General features: G+C 43.2%; 1 protein-coding gene across 4 annotated transcripts in view; it reads left to right on the top strand.

The window, feature by feature from the left end:
* Positions 1-19,214, top strand: part of Dclk1 (doublecortin like kinase 1) — a 309,605-nt gene extending 290,391 nt beyond the window's left edge. For 2 of the 4 annotated variants that reach the window (XM_029475006.2, XM_029475007.2), the window contains exons 17-18: positions 2,049-2,122; positions 13,737-19,214. In XM_029475006.2, coding sequence (XP_029330866.1) covers positions 2,049-2,122; positions 13,737-13,794 — 132 coding nt within the window. In that variant the 3' untranslated portion in view covers positions 13,795-19,214. The remainder of the gene's footprint in view (positions 1-2,048; positions 2,123-13,736) is intronic. The other 2 variants (XM_021157493.3, XM_021157495.3) reach the window with 1 other exon arrangement.
* The last annotated feature ends 1,487 nt before the right edge of the window (positions 19,215-20,701 follow it).

Below are 20,701 nucleotides of genomic sequence, written 5' to 3'. Positions count from 1 at the left end.
CTTTCTTTAGTGAGAAACCTACCTGGCACAAAGTAGCAATGGTTATAAAGGAGTTATGGCATACTCCGTTTCTTGAGAGACACAAGAACAAAGGTGCCTATGGGCTCAGCAAGCACCCTCTGCTCACAAGTGCCATTTCTGAAACACAGGAGAACTCCTGATCTGAACCATATGATCTTGTTCGTGTTGCCCCCTCTGTTGCCTTCTTTCTCATTCCAAACATTATTGAGACCAAAAGAAGGCTACACGATGGCTTCATACAAAGGCTCCACAAGGGTCCCAAGTTGGCTGGGAGAGTAATTATCAACTGGAGCTCTTGGGAGTCATCGGGCTGTTCTAAAAGGAGGGAGGTTGATGGAGCATCATTGAGTCGGGTAGTGTGGTCAGTGGAGCATCCGAGGCTGTGCATGAAACTGAAATATTCTGTCTCTAAGGATTCCATTGTCCTGCCAGCTTTCATAGCAGTTGGGCAAGTGGAGGGGAGAAAGAGAGAGAGAGAGAGAGAGAGAGAGAGAGAGAGAGGAAACAAAAGGTTATTAAAATACAGTGTATAGACATGAAGTGGAATTAGAGATGACATTCTAAGGGTGGCCTCTCTGAGAGCAGAGGGGGGAGGGGCATGATTAGATTTGTGCAGCTTGATGAAAAACCCATGACTAAGATGCCACTTCCAATTTTTTTCCCCATTTAATGCTGTTTATTGTTTTAGTTGATAATTTTCCTAATGCTTTAACATTGTCCTTTTGAATTTTGCTCATGCAAGTAGAGCATTTCAGTCTAATTGAACAAATCCATACTAATCAGCTAGTAATTGTGGTACTGGAAAGCTGGGTTCAATAGCCCTTGCTTCCTGCTCTCTGGCAGTCTGCCTGTAGATGGCACTAGAGAACTAGTAACTGGTCGCCCTCTCAGTGCCCAACCTACCACCTTCCAGAGAGCAAGTGTGCTACAATTTTCTTTTCATAAAAGAAAAGAAATGATACATTTTTGAAGATTAAAACCTCATGTTGCTTTCTCCAAACACTAGGATAGCCTAGTTTCCAATCAGAACACCGAATCTCAGAGTGGTTCCTAGTTTAAATGCCTAGGACCCTGGCAACGTGTTTTTGAAATGCCTTTTGTGCATTAGAAGTAGAATCTGTCAGGAGCATCAAATCAGTGAGACACTTGAAAAGACTCCAGAATCTCTCTTCCGAAGCAAGGTACATCCTGGGTGGGCAGAACAGGGCTCAGGCAAGCAGCAGGGCTTGGGAGTTGAGGCTTTTATTCCCAGGTAGCCAAAAGCTAACATCTTATTCCAGAATGGACAGTAGTGGGAACTTACCCTGTGTAGTATTTACTGTGTCTTTTGTTAACGCTAAGCACTGTACATATGTGCTTTTTAATGTACACGGAAAGCTTTTCTGTTTTTCTATTTCATTTTATTTTCCCAGGGAAACTATACCATCTCATCTTCTTTAGTTCAGGAGATTTAGATAGATAGATAGATAGATAGATAGATAGATAGATAGATAGATAGATAGATAGACAGACAGACAGACAGATAGATGTAGATATAGATCAACTCTCTCTTAAATCTAAATGCTTATGATTTTGCCTCATTCCTTTTCTCTTTTATTTCATAATTATAAAGCTGTGAGTTTAAGCCTACTGGATCTTACTGGGAGGGTGTCCAATCTCTGCATTCACAGTGACTAACAGTGATTTCAGTTTAACCGTATATTTTCTACTGTATAACAGAAGGAGAGGTGTTTACATATCTTTTGAAATTGAGGGCATGGTTAAATGTGTAAATATTCAAAAACCTGATTGACAGACAAATCTACCCTATGAAACTGGCATCCAGGATACTCGTAAGGGATCTGTGTTTCTTTATTTTTATTTTACTTTCAATGTGCAGATTATGTTATTAGCTAGCTGCTCTGCAGGAAAGGCCCCATCACTGTGTGTGCGTGCGTATGTACGTAGTTAATGAAGAGCGTGGACTGGAGTCTTAATTCTGGAACACAATGTTGAGCCACTGAGTTGCCCCATTTCTCTCTGCTCAGCTGGACCACGGGTTTACCATCAAGAGATCAGGGTCTTTGGACTACTACCAACAACCAGGAATGTATTGGATAAGGTATGAGATGGTGCAGCTCAACAGTCAGTGTTTCCATGGCAACGTGCTGGCAGTCTCCATTTACCAGTTCCTTCAGTGGATAAACATGTTTTTGATTTGTTACCCAGTCCATATGCTGCTTTATCGGTTTCATTTTAATCTTGATTGAGATGCCACACCCCCTCATTCCTTTTTTTCACCCATTCTTCACACTGACATTTGCCGGCTTTCTTTCCATCGCACATGCTCAGTATCGATTTCCCCTTACGGTTAAAAGGACAGTATATTCCGTGCTGATGCCAAAGCCTTTGCCTGTTGTTGCTGATTGCAGCAATGATGTTTCCAGTGCTCTCCTGCCCTGTAACAAATGGAACTACAGCAGCACTTCAGTGTGTGTTCTATAGAAGTATATACTGTCATTTTAAAGTTACCCAGCCCAGCCTTAACCTTCTCAGACGATGAGACAATGCATTTACACCTTAGCAGTAGAAATGCCTCCCAGTACAGCGGGCTACAGAATGCATTGTGTGTGTTGGTAAGCTTGTGTTTTCAAGTTCTCCACCTTTTCGTTTTGTTTCTGTTTTACCGTTCCCTTCCCCCCTCCCACTCCCCAGCTCCCTCTATGTACTAGCTCCTGCATGAATTTACTTTCTGAATTTTGTAACTGTCAGATTCTTTAGTTGGCTTCTCTGCTTGAGCAAGGGGGTCTATGGGAAGTGTGACTTTGTTTAACCAGCTTATGAATTCTGTCCCCTCGTTTCCGATTCCAGTCAATGGCGCTGGCGTCTCCTGCCAGGGGCATTGTGTGTGTATCTCTCTAGAGTTACCCACAAGCGAGATGGCTTGCGATGGTTTGAGACATGAACTCTGAGAAGTTCTAGGGAACTTCTCTTCACCTTAATGTCTCCAAAATGATCTCCAGGTAAAAGCTCCATGATATAGCACTCGCCAAGAAAAAGCACCCCCAGCTTTGGCATTTGTTTTTCAAATAATAGAGTCTGTTGGTTGGCGCAGCACAGTATCTGCCTGACACCATTTCATGGTCAGACTGCCAAGTTTTACCACAAAAAAATTATATATATATGTTCATGTGTATATAGATACATATATACTTTATATATAATACATATACATTTCCCTTTTGATTATTTCTCCTAATTATTTTTTATTATTAGGGTCTCAGAACAAAGGGCCTAGAAAAGCAGAACATTCAGACAAATAACTAAAACGTAATAAGGTCATGATCATTTCTAGGTCTGCTTATAATAGGAAAACACCCTGGCTCGGCGAAAGGATTTCCCAGAAAGGGATCTTTGTGCCTTCAGGATTGGTCCAAGGGAGGGAATCCCACATCTAGTGTTTCATTTACCTAAGCAAATTAGCTCTGGGGGAGGGGGAGTTAATTATGATTTGCCTGCACACAGACCCAGCTTTTGACTTTCCAACACTGAAGAGAGTGCAGAAGAGTACACAGCTCACACATGCTGATCTCCCCGTAGACTGTGCATGCTGTGCACACTCGGGAGATGCTCAGAGCCTTTCCAGTGCCCTTTCAGGGCCTTTCCGGAGCGTGGCTTTGTGCCGGGGGCAGAGGCTAAGCAGAAGTCTACCTGTGGTGATTAGCCTTGCTCCCTTTCATACTTTATGCAAATTGAGCCGTAGCGTGGTGATGCAGCCTTTCTTATCCTGTGTGTCCTGTCCTGGGGCGGATCAGCCAGACGTCTACATGGAGAATTGATAGATGGTGAAAAACAGGCCTCAAGTGTGTCTAATTACATCTGGACTTATTTGTATTCTTTTTTTTTTTAAAGCATCCATAAATTCATCTAATCTCAGAAAAAGGGACATTCTGAGGAATTACAAAACTTATAGAATTAAGGGTAGAAGCAAAGTGTCAAGTAAACACAATAATTAATACATGTGACCCAGTATTAAAAAGACTAACTGCAAGCCTCGCGACAGTCCCCGTCGGCAGACAAAATGACACATCCCTGAGTAACGGGCGGGAGCAGATGGGAGATTATCTCTTTCTTCTTCCACACATAAACCGCTCTGCTTTCCAGCTGGGGGCAGTAACAACAATGTTTATAGTTACTGCTGCACTAAACAGCGTACACAGTATGTAAAGCTAAACTGGAGACATGACACTAAAATCTCATTGCCGTCTATGCTTAATTAGGAAGTTTTATAATGCCATTTAGCCCCAGAATGAACACGCTCTCCTCGCTGATCACAAATGCTTCCCTTTTATCTCCACGGAAGTGGGAGCATTCATTTACCCACAGTGGCAGGCCAACTCCTTGATATAAACAATCATTGCTGGCAAAGGACCCCAGTCCCAGCGCTTGTGTTTGTAAGTGCTTGTGGCTGTTCACACTGTTCTGGGCAGAGTACTCCTGGGTCCCACTTGCACTTACAAAGTATCTCACATGAGGGTGTCACCTGCTAAAACCAGCTCCTTGCAATGCCCCAAATCAGTGAGGACTTCTTAATTGACATTTTATCAATCATGGAGACATGATGGGATGGAGGGGAGGGGTCCATTTTCTTCTTTCTCTCTTGCATGCCCCTGACTCTTTCTCAGCAACTCTGCTTTCTACCTACAGCCAGGGCTGCATTTTCTGGCTGGCCCATTTATCCAGGAGGCCTTACCACCCAAAGCCCAAGCCCACAAGCTCACTGGGCTATTCCACGCCCCCTGAGGCCTGAAATATTGCTTCTCCCTGCTGCAAGTCAAAGGAAAACACACCCTGCTCTATACCTCCCTCCCCGCTGCCAAAGTGGGTCTAGTTGCATCATTTCTACATCTCTCAAGTGCAAATGTCCCTGTGGCCCATATCGTGGCTGAGAACACGCAGAAGAGACTTCTGCGTCTGAAGTATATGCAGACCATCAGGACCATGGCCAAAATGAACTAACTTGGTTAAATAAAAACAGAACCAGCCAAACAAACAAGCAAACAAACAAACACAGTAGGCCAGCCCTTTGAAAATGCTAAATAGGATGAAGCATGGAGGTGAAACAGGACAAAACTGGTTGGGTTCCCAGGCATGACATGACTAAAATGTGCATACTGGTTTCAAGCCCCTCCCGAAACAGTGAGTAATGAGGCCAACCCTGGCAGTCAGGCGCTGGCTTTGGGAGGCTATTAAATGCCGTCATGCTTGGCTGTTAAAAGGAACGGGGTCTATTAAGTGTATCTTGCTGGGTGCAGTTTGAAAGAGGTGTCCCTATTGATGCCAGATAGCGCCCTCAGCACACTGAGAGCAAAGCAGATCTCTGCCCAAGGAGGCCTGCTTTGTGGCCAGTTGTTTTGACCTTGTGCTGAGTGCCAGAGGCTGCCAGAGGCAAGCAGATAGCATGGGATTGACCGCTCCTTCTAGCTCCCACCCCAACCCCTGGCTTCTTCTGTCACAGGGGAGTGAATTTAAAGCATCCAGCAAGTCATAGACAAATTTCAAAACCAATCAAACTTTGGTGACACTTTTGGCTTCCAGAGAACAGTGAGCATTGGATCCAGCAGTTGTTCCTTTATAGCCCCTGAGTGATGGCTCGGGCCAGGTTCAGAAACTCCAGAGCACTCGATAGCTATTGCTGTGGCAGAGAAGTCAGGAATAGCTGAGAGGGGTAGGTAGTACATGCCTTTGATCCCAGCACGTGAGAGGCAGAGGCGGGTGGATCTCTATGAGTTTGGGGCCAGTTTGGTCTAGGTAGCAAAATCCAGACCAGCCAGGACTCTACAGTAAACCTTGCCTCAAGAAAAATAAAAAAAAAAAAAGTTAAAAAATATATAAACGCAGCACAGGAGAACCACCCGGGCATATTTCACCAAGCCACACCGCTGGCTGTTTACTTTCGATTTTGTTTCATTTGGTTTTCAGAAGCCTCTTGTGAGAGAATTTCAACAACATATATATGTCTTTCTGTAACTTCACTTGTATCTAGAAATGAGAGAAAACCACGAAGTCTAAGTCCTCTCCCAAGTGGTATGAATTGAAGAGAGAGTCTATTCCTTTCTCTGGGGTCCTGGACAATTCAGTATCTGCTAAATACTCTTTGGTATCCACTTGTACTTCACTGTCCTTCTTTTAAACTTTTTAAAAAAGCCTCAGTGACATTTAAAATGCTGTCCTTGAGAAGAGAATTTGCATGCTGCAACAAATGAGTGGTGCCTAGCCTTCTTCCTGTTTTATTTTTAAAGTTTTATTAGAATACAGCTACAGCCACTCATTGACATGTTATCTGTGGCTACTTACGCCCTATTGTGATAAGCTGTATCAGAGAACCATAGCCTGAAACCCAAACTTGCCTATTTGGCCTGTTGCAAGGTTTCCTGACCCCTGTGTTTAACGGTGAAGGCTAGTTCTAAATTAAGAGCACCATCTATTAAAAATGCAAATTTCATGAGAACAAGGATGGGACTTATTTAAAGTGGTATTTCTGCCAAAGTAAAAATGAATACTTGAACTCAAAAGAAGAAATTTTGAGGTTGAATGTGTGTGGTTTTTTTTCATGGTTATATAAAAGGAAGAGTTGGGTAACCAGACATCATCTAAGATAGTCTGTAGGTTTTCATTTTTAACAACCCAGGAATAAATAAGCCTTTTGGCTCAGCTAAAATTGTACTTGCAATAAAACCACCCAGCCTGTGACACAGCTGTGAGACTTAGTTTATGTTTTTAAATTTTTACAGATTTGCCTAGGCTAAGCCCTGCCTGTGGTGATTGACTGGCTCACTATTACGATGAGGGGCAGCCACGTGGATGTTCAGTTTCTCTTCCATAAGGAAACTAGGGCTGCAGAGCAGATGAAGGAAGTATATTCAGCCTCTGGAAGCCTGATACCAACACCCTGCAAGGGCCACCACTGTAACTCCCCTGGAGGCTAGGAAGGTGACAGAGCCAGGCTGGTTGAGACTCTTTTAAACACCTAATCTCAAAGTCCTGTGTCTGATCAAGATAGCTAGCATAGAAGCACACAGTCACCCTTCCCAGGAAAGCAGGCCATGATGTCTCAGAGAGTCACCTTGAGGAAGTCACATGGAAGACTGGTTCTATCCTGGTGCAAGCCTCTTTTTGCCATTTTAAGGGTGACTTTTACTCTCGTGAAAATCCACACTGTGTCTCCAGGAACTCTGGCAAGGCCCCCAAAGGACACAACAGCCAAACAAAATAGAACTGCACTAACCATGACAATAAACACAATGAAACGAGGAGGGATACCAGGATCGATTTGTTAGTTTAATTTTAATGGCAAGCAAATTATAACTTAGTCCCTACAGAGTGAGGGTTAGCAAGGAGCGGGTTCCTGAGATTAATGCCCCAGCCTCCTAGGTAGCATGAATAATGGATGGACTAAAAGGCAAAACGCACAATAATGTTCTTTTATTAATGAAATGAAGACTCGTTGTGATGGCTGGCAATAAATTAGGAAAAGCCAAAGAGGGAAAGTCATCAACACTTGCGCCTTTGAAAAATGTAGTTTCTTAAATCCAATAATTACTGCCATGACAGAAAACATCGCTGCACAACAGAAATGAAGTACATCCCTTGCGAATCCTGCCTGTATTGCAGAGAAATATTTTTGATCCATAGACTGTAAGGTCTATTATTTGCTAAGAGAAAACACAGTCCATTACAGTGGATTGATGGCGATATTAAGCATTCTGGTGGCATTCCATAGGTGAACACAATATTTTTCTGGGGCTCAGGCATTGGAAGACCTTCTTTAGTGCATGCTCATGGAATCTAGAAGACAGTAGGGTAGACAGCATGTCCAAGGTCACATTATTAGCTGGGCTAGGACAAAAGCTAATTCTCCCAACTTCTACCCACTGCTGCTTCCAAGAGGATTAAGCTAAAGCTGCCAGACAAGACAGGCTTTACAGAGCTATGTGGTGCCTACAAATAGCAAAGACAAAGCCGATTCTATAATCCATACTCCTGGATCTTGCCAGGGCTTCCCCTGATAGTGTGGTATTTCCCTGTTTAACCCTGCACAAGGACCAGATGCAGTCCAAGTTCATTTGTACATCCTTCAAGTTTAAATCCTTGTCAGAAACAAGGATTTAAAACATCTGAGTAGAAGGTAGAATGTAGACGTACTTCATCAATAGAAGAGGTCATTGGCCAGGTAATTCTTCTGGTAAGGATCTCCTTACATGTCAGTGTGCCTGGTACTGTGGTAGGCTCAGAGACAAGATAGATGTTAATTCCTTTATATTCCCAGCTATATATGCTGTGTGCAGGGCCCGGAGTTGCTGGGCTAACTGACATCTTACAACCATCTGTCACCTGCTACAGTAGCAGCTAGAGGCTTTGTCAGAGTCAAAAAGCTAAGAGTTTGTGGTGGGTATTTGTGGTGGTTCTTTTTATAGAGGACGGGCTTACATTAGTCTGTTTCTCTACATCATTTCATTCTCCAAGGATAATGTTTTTTTCAGCCAAGCACCCCGTACAGAGAGTGGGGACAGAGACATACATAGAGGCACCTGAAGTAAGTCACACTTGGTTACCACTGATCTGCCTTGGAATCCTAAGGGCTCCTAGCTCACCTCTAACCTGTGGTAATTAACATCAAAATGTGATACTACAGTCTTGTGATTCTCTTAGGGGCTCTTAACCAGGTGGAGACTCTCTGAGGAGACATTTGGGATTTCAATAGCAGGTCTATACATGCTGGATCCAACAAAACCACAAACACTGAGCAGAATAAATTACAAAATAAATCTGTCAGGAAGTCTTATGTGTTAATGGGACATTCAGCCCACACCTTAAGACACATCCACTTTGCAAAGGTAGGCAGTGAGGAGGAGACACTGAGAATATCTTTGATATCTGATATCTGAATCTTGTATGGGTGATAAAAAATAAATGAATAAGTAAAGCCACCTCTCAGCCATTCAGAAATGGCCTGGAGTTCAGATACAGCATTTCAGAGCACAAATCACGATTCAAATGCTTTTTTTGGGGGGGGGGGTCTAGTTTGTTCACATTTGCATGACAATCTGCTATGAATACATCACTAGGAGTAGTTCTGTTTTCTTGCTGAATCCATAAGTTATGAAATGCACAAGGGGGCTACAGAATCCAGTTGTAAAAAGTAAACGGTACATGTCTGAGAGGTGTACCAATTGTGATAACCTTAATTAAAATTCTAAAGAAATCACAAAAGGCAATACTAACTGTGATCAGACACTGCAATGGGCAAATGCATGAGTAACTGAGAAATAATTTTATAAGATACAGGGATAATTTTTCTCATATTTGAAATGTATTAGATTCTGAAGTAGTAACTCAAGTCATTCCTTGCTATTTTATATTATTAGAAAGTAAATAATCGCCTAAAATAATTTTAGATTAGATGAGAAGTATGTGGTACATGCACAGTCAATATGCCACAGTCTGATAAATATTCTGAAGCTTCCGATTGTAGCATGGAGAAATTTACATTAATATTTACATTAACTTTGAGAAATCTGCACGTGAAAGGTGGTAGGAGAACAGTGTGCAATTAATAACAAAAGCCTTGGTCAGAAGGTTCTTGCCAGAGTGAGTTGAGTGGGTGATATGTTACAGTAGGTTAATTGTGATTAGGTCTTGGCTAGATACATTGGGCTGGGCAGAGAAGAGGTCATGTCAGGTGGTGAGCAACTTGAGCCAGGATGCAGATCTGAGGACAACCAAGAGAAGTTCAAGACATGTCAGTGACTGCTTTGGTATTTTGGGAAGAAAGCCCAGACTAGATTGGTTTAACCACAAACACAGCCATGTCTGTGGGTGAGTTCTAGTTTTAGTATTAGGTAGACTGAGCACTTACTCAAAGCCCACTTTCCTTCTGGTCCCCACACTTGCCTCACTGAGCTATCTCTGACTTCAAAATCATGTGGTATATAAGATTAGAAAAACCATCATCTGGAAAACTGGAATTCATTGTGAAGATAAATTTCCAGAGGGAGAGTGTCAGGGTGTCCTGTTGACAGGGTAGGTGTCTATCCTAAACCTGTCAGCTTAGGCTTGCTTCTAACATAGATGCTCTCTCAAGCCTACTGCTTCACCTCTCATAGATAGTGTTAGGACCCTCTTCCCTGGAGTCAGTGTGGGGATGGAAAGGCTTCCAAAAGGAAACAAATGCAGAACAAAGGGGTGTTATTCTAGAAGAGCCACTGTCTGATAAAGATTCACAGTGGATCTACTGATGTTACCAGTCAGTTTTGAGTAATACCAGGAACTAGACACTGGAAAATTTTTACTGTCAACCCTTTGCCAAGACTGGGACAAGGATTGAGACTTTATGAGGAATTGTAAATAAGCTGGACTTTGTGGAAATTGACCTGTCAGCTGCTTGCAGGATGTACTGGAGACTGGGTACCCCAGAGGGAAGTAGGTGACCTCTGTTAGAACTCTTCATATTTCAGTAGCCACAGAGTTCATAATGTATCTATTGCGTGCTGTGAACTGTGGAGGACTCAGAGGAGGTCTAAGACTTGACCGTGGCCCTTCGCAGACTCTAGCAGATGCAGAGGAGAACAGTCACGATTTATGTTAGACACACAGTGAACACACTACATACCACCCTGGAAATGGGTATGGACGAGCATCTAAAATGAACCACAGTTCACAGAGCTCGAAATAGAATGTGCAGGGGCTCAGGGAGCAGAGGTTTATGGAAACAGGTAGTTTTTGGTAGTCTTTGGTTACAGTTGCTGATGACTACTGCAGTGGCTCAGATGGCAGAAAACCCTTGTTTCCGTGGTGCACTACACCTAGAAGGTCACAGTTCCCCAGATTTACAGTGGGTTGAACTCGCTCGGTCATGATTTACTGTTCCCCGTGATTTTCTCCAATGGGCAGCATGCAGTCTTGGAAACTGTCTGTGGCCCGGGGTCTTCTCCCTGCTACTGGGGATGAGAAGAGGGTTGAAGTGAACTGTGCAAGTGTGGGGACTCTGTTTTATCCTGTTACAATAGATTACAGAGTAAATGCTTTGCTTGGGCCTTGTGTAAGACAGGCATCCTATTCTTAGTGTAGTATATGGGCAAAGCCCTCCACTTTTACTGAGCCTCAATATCAGTCCTATAAAGACAGAGCACTGGTCAGAGATGCCCTGTACAGCCTTTTTTCATTCTTAAGCAGCTGTAAATCCAACTGCCATGTGACCCTTAGTCCAGCATATGTGATCATAACACACCTTTCTAAGAAGTGCTGTGAAATTAAGGAGCGTACAAGCACACAAAGGCTCATCTAGGAAGGTGAACATTTAGAAAGCTACTCATTAGGGAGGGAGATTGGCAAGTGGACCTGAGCACCTGACGGCAGAGCAGGGCTTCTCTAGGCAGAGGGGCAAGGAAGGAAGATAGTGAGGAAAGGAAGTTGAAAGTGAGGGACCGACTGTGCACAGCTGTGCTCAACCTGAATGCCGCCGGCCTCTGAGTGAACTGCATTCTGTGTTTGTGGAGAGGTGGCTCACTTCAGTGGCACGTGACTTAGAGCAGCCGAACAGACAGGCAATCATAGACATCTAAGGGAGACCAAGGGCTGACTACTTGAAGGTCCTTGAGAATTCAACAAGGAGAATCACAGAGTCTATTTCAACAAGTCTGCTGCTGAATTGTTGCCTGGGGAGATGCAAGAGCGCAGAGGAAAGGGAGGGGGAGTTGGCTTGTTGCAGGAGCCTTCTGCTGCCACTGCTTAATTTTAGAACACTATCTTGCATCAAGTTACAAAAGAGAAAAGAAAGAGTGCCCCAGACCTCTGTAAGCCTTGGCTTTTAAAACTTTTCAGAATATCCATTTTTATCTACAGCAATTCTGTAAGTGTGAGAAGAGGCCACGCCTGCTCCTTGTGTTTAACACTGAGGGAGCTGAATGAATGGCCAAGTCAGCCACAGCCAGAGCGGTGCACACTCCCCGTGCATCCTTTCCATGTCTGACCGCCTGTGTTCCTCCATCAGCATATTCTATCCAAAGCCAGGGCGTTTTCCAGCCCCAGAAAGGTAGAAATACAACTGTATTTTTTTTATGACCGGGAGACGAGTTTATATTACCCTTGGATTAACTACAGAATGCTTTTTATGTTAGACAGACTAAATAGACATCTGTTTTCTACAAACATCCAACTCCACACAAACAGACCGTTCTCAGTTTGCTTTGAAAAGCAAAATACCATGTGTTGTGACTTTACAACGTTTTAAATAAAGTTAGGAATTTAGGTTTGTGAGGCTGAGGCTTTCATGAAATCGGTGGGTTGAAGACCAAAACCTACACAGAGAAGGGCCTTTAAAATTCAATGAGGGGCAGAATCAGAGCAGACATTTCAACAGAGCAGCCATTGGATGGTTGTTTTAGCCGTTCTGTGAAGCGAGAAGTGAATTATTAAAGTTTATCGCCCTCATTGGCTTCTAACACTGTTACTCAGCGCGTGCATCGTTTTTAAAGTGGGAACGGCTCGGCCTAAGTAAGCCATTTACTGCCCGGTTCTACACGCTGTCGCTATCTCGCTCTTTATTACTTCATTTTGGAACTTTGATTGCTTTCTTTTAGATCTAAGACTGTTCTAACGCTATTCTGCCATCACATGAGCAGCTTAGTTTTTACTTTGTTCTCAGAACTAAGCTGGCTATAAATTTATCTCAGTTCTTTGAAGAAGCCAACAGTAAAATTTCAAGAGGAGAAAATGGTGGCAAATATCCTCGAAGAGGGAAAATAATCTCCTAAAAGCAGACTAGCCTCCGAGCTATGTCCCTTTAAACTGGGGCTTGCAGGCAAGGAGATTTTGCCTTTCTACTGTAACCCATGTTCAGTACTTTTCCCCCTCTTTGAGCTTTGTACCTGCTTTTCTGCTTTCTGTCAAAGTTTTTCTATAATAGACCAGTCCCTCCCCTCACCCATTAAATCTGAAATGAAGTCACGCTGTCCCTATACTACTGATGTTGTAATAACTGCTGGGGCTGAAGCCAGGTAGCACATCTCAGAGATATTTCCTTGGGAAAATTAGGCATAGAGACAAGAAGTTGGAATTCTCAGAGAAGAAGAAGATTAAAAATCAACAAAACAAAAAACCAACAAAACAAAACACAACTCAGTTTTATGAAAATTGACTTTGTAAAGCAAAACCCATAAAATGTGGTCCCTGGGCTTAGTTTTATTCCAATCCAGGTTCCCTTGCAGGCTTTGGCTTCATTAAAATTCACCCAACCCCTCCCAAGGTTCTGCCTTGTCCCTTCATCAGCAGACAATAAGATCATTTAGAGTGAAAATCGCTAATGCAGGCAGAGCTTGTGACTCTGTCTCCACCTCTGACAACTTTATCACCCTTTGGCTCTATTATCCCTGTGCCCTAAGCTGCTTGTTGGCCAACATGACCCAAGGAGCTTTCTTACCTGTCACACACAAAAGACTGAAGCTCCGTTTAATGTGGGGTGAGAGATAACTGGTGGCACTGGGTAGGTTGCTGACTGCGACATTGCCTGCACCTGCTGGCTTCATGGGCAAGGATGATGACTGTCGACCTAAGCAAGTCATGAGGGGCAGGTTAACCTGGCCAGCCAGAATACTTTCCAACTGCATACTGTCTAGAGTCTCTCTGCCATGTCCCCTGGCCTAATTGTCCTCTTTCTCATTTTATGCCCCTGCTAGACCACCGCTCTTGATAAGGAGAGGCAGGTTTTCCGACGAAGACGCAACCAGGATGTGAGGAGCCGGTACAAGGCGCAACCAGCTCCACCGGAATTGAACTCGGAATCGGAAGACTACTCCCCCAGCTCCTCTGAGACTGTTCGCTCCCCCAATTCGCCCTTTTAATAAGACCCTTTTACTCGAAGTCCTAGCTTAACCCTTTAAGACTCTGAGATTTCCCCCTCCCCCCAAACTTCTGTAAAACAGGTTCATCTGATCTATCTAGCACTCAGTGCTGAACGGCAGAACAGAAAGTGTGTTTTGGGTACCTTTGTAGCAAGTTCCCTTTACTGAATGAGAAGGCATGTGGTGTTTGTGACAATGGTAATTTGCTGCTAATTGGGGTCCTTAAAGGGTTAAGGCTAATTTGCGAATTTTTTTTTTTAACATAGAAGTAATGAATGTTTTCATCGGTCAAACTAGAATCTGCAGTATGGAACATAGCACATGTTAGCCCTCTGAGTGCATAGAATTTTCTTGAGAATCCTTGCTGGGGAATTTTTCAGGCCCTTGAATATCTTCACACATATTTCTTGATTTTACTGCAGACCAAGGGGCACCATAAGACCCAAAAAATGTCCACACAAGAAGAGTATAGAGAATGACACACTGCCAATCCTTCTCTGTGGGTTTAGAAAATGACAGGTTTTATAGCATCAGCAGATGCATCCATCTTTTCTTAACCATCTTAGGAAGAAGGGAAGTCCCTGTCCCTAAGTAGTAAGCTGGTTAGCTGCAGAGTCTTCTCTGCTTTGATTGGAGAGAACTGGGTCTGTTGCAGCCTAACCCTAGTGATTGACAGTGTCTCTCCCTGTCTCCATACAAAGATATGCTGAAGACGCCCCTGCCACGCTGCTTCCCCATTACCTGCTGCTACTGCCAGGCAGACCCTCGGGGAACCACCTAGCCTTGGCTTGTGCTTGGTGAGTTGGGATCTGTCTGCTCAGGATCAGAAGAGCTCAAGAAACCACTGGTAAAAAGAGCAATAAATTACCAGGTGCTCTACAGGGCTGGGAATCCAACCAGCAAGGGAAAGCAAGGCTCTGTGTTGTTTTTGTTTTGTTTTGTTTTTCTCAGCTGCTTTTACACAGGACCGTAGCCACCAGTGTGAAACCAACACAGAATGGAAAAGATCTGGGGCAAGAGGCTAGTGCTTTGCAAAGAGGCAGAAGGGAAAGTTCAGAGGAAACACAATCCAAAAGGTTCTAAAATGGGATTCATAGAAACAAACCGATTCCATGGTAACTCTAGGTACCAGGAAGTCAGTACCAGCAAGTCTCCCAGAAGATACCTTGGCGGCTGAAGCCGCCACTCCCGTTCATGATTTTCTTTACTTTAGTGTGGTCTCCAGTCCTCCAGAGGGGATGTGTTGCTTTTCTGGTCTGGGGCCAAAGCCTGCCTGGGGTTGGTTTTTCACTCCTGTTACACAGTCCGTCTCCCAGGCCTGAGTTTCTTAGGGAGCCGATTGTGTTTCAGAAGGTGGGCTTGTGCTTCTTCACTATATCCGCGCTCCAGAGGGATGCAGGAGGCAAGACCCAACTCAAACATTGCCCTAATGTTTTCTCAGTTTTGACTCAGGAGAGAACAATTTTACACTCCAGGATGACAACAGGCCCCTTACTTGCTCATTCTTGCTTTGAATGTATTTTAATGTCTTGAAAGTTATGAACAATCTTCCCAGAGTCAGGTCTTTATTTTCGAACTCTACACTGATCTGCAGCTGCTATGTTTATAAATAGTCATAGGTTCTGCACATTCATAGATTTTTAAATGACAGAATCCTACATTTCCTGCTCTTTCACATTTAAATATAACATTTATTTAGTTTTTCTTTTCCTTTTTGGGAGTCCAGAAATGATACACATAAAATCACAAAATGGTAAATCTGTATATTATTTGAATTGGGTGTTGGGGCTAAGGACAGGGCACAGACCACCAGAAAGGGTGTCGATTTGAAGACAGAGTTCATATCGGTAAGAGACTAGAATTGGTCTGAAATCGCTACTTTCTGTGGGACAGAAAAGCAAAGCGCTATCCTAATCAGCAAGTGATGGCATCGCTGAGCCTCAACTCCACGTGTGTGACTATAAAACACCCTGTGGCCAAGAGCAGATTGCCACTTCCCTTTCTCTGAATTACTGCTTTCCCTGGTCATTAACGTATGGCCACAGCATCCTGGGGTACAGGCCCACAGTGCAGGGCTCTGGAACATTTCCATCAACATTTTCTCATCAGGTTGCAGAAGAGCAGCTCAGAATTCAGAGCCCAGGCAGAAGGACGATCACAGCACATCCCTATAGAATTTCAGTGATCTACGCTGAATAAATAGTGGAATGTAACCTGTCAAGTAGAAATATTGAGCAATCAGATGGAATGCAGTAATTCAGTAATCTTGCCAGCGTCAAGCTACCAAGATCTTAGATGTCAGAGTTGTAACTCAGAGGGTGAACAGACAAGCACAGGCTGCTGACTTGGTGCATCCAGACCGCTTTGCTGTATTCTACCCAGTACAAATATCCTCCCTTCAACATTCTCAGAATAGCTCCAGTTTGAAATAATTAAGTGGTGGTGTTCTTTGAATTTCTATAACCAAATCAATCTTATTTTTTGTTTGGTGTATCATAGAACAACTATGTGCCATCATGGCTGTGTATCGCTGTAATTATCCACTGAACCATCATGACTGTTTCCATATTTTTGCATATTGAATATAACTCTTACGGTGGTAGTCTGGTGATGGGAACTGCCTTTCCTTTATTAGCAAGACCAGTCTTATGGTATTGAAAGGATTCTTTCGGTCTGAGAGTAGAGTAGTTGAACACTCCTTCATTACTTGCTTCCTGTAAATCAATTCTGTAGATGAGACCCATTTAATGAACACATTTCCCCCTCCACATTGTAGAAGGAACCACTTTATTTGTCATGATCAATAAATATGTGAATTGTTCCAAACCATTAGAAGGAAAAGGTAAGGTCTTCAGTCCCTGGAAATGTTCTGGCTGTAGTCTTCACCTGACTCCCACGTGGTATGTATTAACTTAAGTCGAGGGGAATTAAGAATAAACAACGGAAAACACTTGATGCTTTGCGTTCGCTGAGACTTCCCTGCATGCAGTCGGCTGAGCCCGCTTATGAGTGGTGGTTAACAGACCTGTCACATAGCGTTGAGAGAGAACAGTATATCTGTGAATGAAGGCTAAAATTGCAATCCTTTACCCTTTGAGGCATATTTCAGTTGAAAAAAACAACAGGAAAGAAAAATTGTCTCAGAGGGCCACAGAGCTACCGAATCACCAGGACTCAAGCACGTTAAATCATGGTTGTTTGCTGGCCAAAGGCATGGGCTAGACAACTCTATCCCCCGTGCTGAAGTGCAGTTGTGCTGAGGGGGAATCGTCTCCACATTACTGCACTGCCTCTAGTCCTTCTCTGGGTAAAGCCCTGTCAGCGTTTCCATGATAAACTTCTATTCTGGAAGGTTTTTAATTTGACCATAAAAATGTGCCTCAGGCTGAAGTTTGCTAGTCAGGGCCTGTGCTGAAGAGTGAGGGGGGGCACATCTCACCCTTCTCAACTCCCGAGGAAAAGTCAACACAGAGACGGCTGGTACATTGTCTTCATTGTGATCCCAGAGTCTTGGAATACACCAAGATCCAAGATGGTAATTGTAACATAACTATTCATTTGGATATGTTCTTTTCAAATTGACTCACCTAACACATATCATAAAATAATTTTTATTATTTTAACTTGTTAATTACTATATGATTTTCTCTCACTCTGTCTGTCTCTCTCTCTTTCTCTGTCCCTCCCCCTGCCCACACACACACACTTCTCCCTCTGTCCAAAGATTTTAAGAACTTGACCTTGATCAGCTCAAAGGTCCACTTTCCCCATGAGCTACCTGCTACTTCCATTGGAAATTTGCACAAAGAACTCTCTGACCCAGGGGAGCCCGGGGTTGTACGCTGTGTGGAGGGTCAGATACATGCTTCTTTTGGAAATCTGGGTTTCCGGGGTTTTAATCATCAGATTTCATGAAGCCACCCTAGTCTGTTGGGAGAATAGCGGTCCAAAGAGCCCCCAGAATTAACACTTTTGTCAACTCAGATTTGAAGCCAGCGTAAAATAATACACTTCCTACTCTCCTGTTTAAAGGCAAATAAATCAGAGAAACTTGAGGACATAGGAAACATTGGATGACTACAAACGTGCTTTACACTTGGGCTCTGCGGGGCTTACACATGGAGCAAGTAAGAGCTGGGACCCTGGGACGTCAGATGGAATCTTTAGTTTGTATGTAATTACATACAGATGGGGGAGGTGCTTTAAGGGGCTCTTTTGTTTTTTAATCATCCCAAATATGCAGCCAGCCAGCCAGCCAGTAGCACTAAGGGTCATAAACTGCCGGGAAACAGGAAATCCAAGGTAGAGGTTTCGAGTGCCTCGGCTCAGGCATTTTTGTTTGTTTGTTTCTGTTGCTGGCTCTAACATGGGGGCCTCTGTGGTCAGTTTTCGGTAAGTGAGCATCTAACTGGCAGGTGTTGTGATCATGCAGTTTGCCCATAGAGACAAACAAGGGGTGTGGATTTATTGCTTTCTGTCAAGAAAAGGCAATCTCATACATACCTGTAAATTTCCTCAACATTTTTTTTTGGTCAATTAAACTGAGACCCTTAATGTTACTTTAATGTAAAATTGTATATTTTTGACTGTGACATACTTTATTAATTTTAAGTAATTAGTGCTTAAGCCTTCAGAACTGTTGGTATCAAGAGTAGGACTTTAAAGTGGTGTTAACTTAACAATGCTAATTCATTCCAAGTCACTCAGCTGCAGTCAGGGACAGAGTAGAATAGTTAGCTCTCTTACATGCCCCTGACATTAAACCCTTGGTGTGTTCAAAGAGTAAATAAAGAGAAATTGAAGCTGGCTCAAGGTTAGAGTCATATCCTTGACAACTTTTTTTAAAAAATTTTATTAGGAAATTAATATTAGCCTTTTTCATTCTGGCTGAAAGAAAATTATTAGAGGATTACTTGAGTGTGAAATTGAATAGTACTTTGCCCCTGCATACTAAAGAGGTGGGCTGGGGACTTGACACATTTAACAAGTTTCCCTCAAGGTTTCGATTTGGAGAAAACAAATTCAACATTTCCTTTGGAGAGTCTGCCCTTGTCACTTGCTGCATGGATCGGATGACGTAGGTTAGTGTCTGATTTTGGAATCCCAATGAAATAACTTCCAAACAATTTGTCCCCATGATTAAAGGTGGAATGGTATCCAATTTCCCCCTAATCCTTCAGTTTAAGCTCATAAATTGTAGGTGAATGTGGAATGAAATCATCTGTGATATATTATGTTCATTTACCAAACGAGCTCTTTTGATGTTGCCTGTTTTTATGTAAAACATGTTCTTAAACTAATAAAGTCATATCTCTTGGTGTACAAATGATTCACAAAGCCCTTCGCTGCTGGGCCAGCTCTTTGGTTTACATTGCCATGATGGTAAAAATCTCATACCGGTTCAACTTGGAATTGCCACATTCAGTCCAGAGAGGAATAACCCAGCTGTGTTCCGGGTTGGGGGTGGGGTACTCCGTATACGAGGCTTTAAAAATTAGTCATGCGGTCAAAATGTAGCTTTCCCACATGTCCTCCACAGCACAGTATATATTTCATGAACATAATTCAAAAGCAACTATTCCAAAAATGTCCCTTTTCATATATTACCTCCCTGGCCTGGCCAGTGACTTGGACAAACACAGAGAAATCAAATGCTATTCAGTCTTATTTTATCCATCCACCTACATGCACAAGCTCTCCAGAGGAGACTGCTATTTTAGATGCTAACCTGTAATTAGCTGCTATTTTGTTGACCCCCATTAGGCATTCCAAGCTCAGTTTTGACCTTAGAGAAAATTGCAGCACCGTATGATGGAAGAAAGTTCTTTCCTGTTGGGGTTTCAGTGCCAGGAGATTGAAAAGTCAGCCAGCAAGAGTGATCATAGGCTCCCTGGTGTCACCTTTATGAAGGTGCCAGAATATCTCCCAAGCTCGTGTAAAATTAACTGTCACCTTCCCGGCCACCCATGGGCTGTTGAAGCCCCTGTTTCCCCCTTTGCTCTCCATAGAGAAGAATCTTCTAGATTCTTCTGGCAATTTCCTTGAAACAATGGCCAAGGCAATTGCTGCCTCAGGACCGTTATCTTGTTTTATGAAACTGATGGGCTTGCCAAAAATCTGCCATTCAAAACTTCCGGTGGGGGGAGTCTCGGTTACAACTCTGGTGCTGGAGAGGATAGAGCTGCCACACATGGGGGCTGGGAAGGAGCAGCCTTCCCTGACCTGACCGCAGGCCACTTAGACTAGGGAGCTAGATAGGTGGTTCGTGATGTACACAAAGCGGGCAGTTAGGAAGGCAGAGGTCAATGGGCTGTGAGAAACAGGTACAGAAGCATCGTGGGAATTTTTCAGAACACATCTCCTGAACAAACTAAGAAAGCCTTTTCTCTTAAGTCTTAAGTGGTAGCCAGGTCTGGTCTCCCCAAAGAGGGGCAAATAAGACAAGACACACCCAGCCAGCTGGAACAGCCAGATCCACGCTGGCCATCAGCATGGCGACAGATGTCCAAGCCAGCTTGCCTGCACTTCAGATCATTCATTCAAGTGTTTTTTGAGTGAGAGCCAGAAGCATGGATGGCACTTCATTTGGGCTTAGGAAAAATATTGCCCATTTTATTTTATTTTATTTTATTTTATTTTATTTTATTTTATTTTATTTTTTTATTGCTCTGGTCTAGAAGACTCACAAAACAAGAAACTATACTTGAGCTGTCAAAGATGCCATTTATTGGGATTCTTGGTTCAACATTCAGGTGACTTGTGTCTACACCTAGCTTAGCCTCATATGTTCATAGCAACTT

Source organism: Mus caroli, unplaced genomic scaffold (assembly GCF_978045245.1).
Source record: "Mus caroli unplaced genomic scaffold, Mus_caroli_1 scaffold_3, whole genome shotgun sequence".
In the NCBI taxonomy this organism is placed as follows: domain Eukaryota; kingdom Metazoa; phylum Chordata; class Mammalia; order Rodentia; family Muridae; genus Mus; species Mus caroli.
The sequence above is the reverse complement of the archived record's forward strand: the minus strand, read 5'-3'. Positions and strand labels throughout refer to the sequence as shown.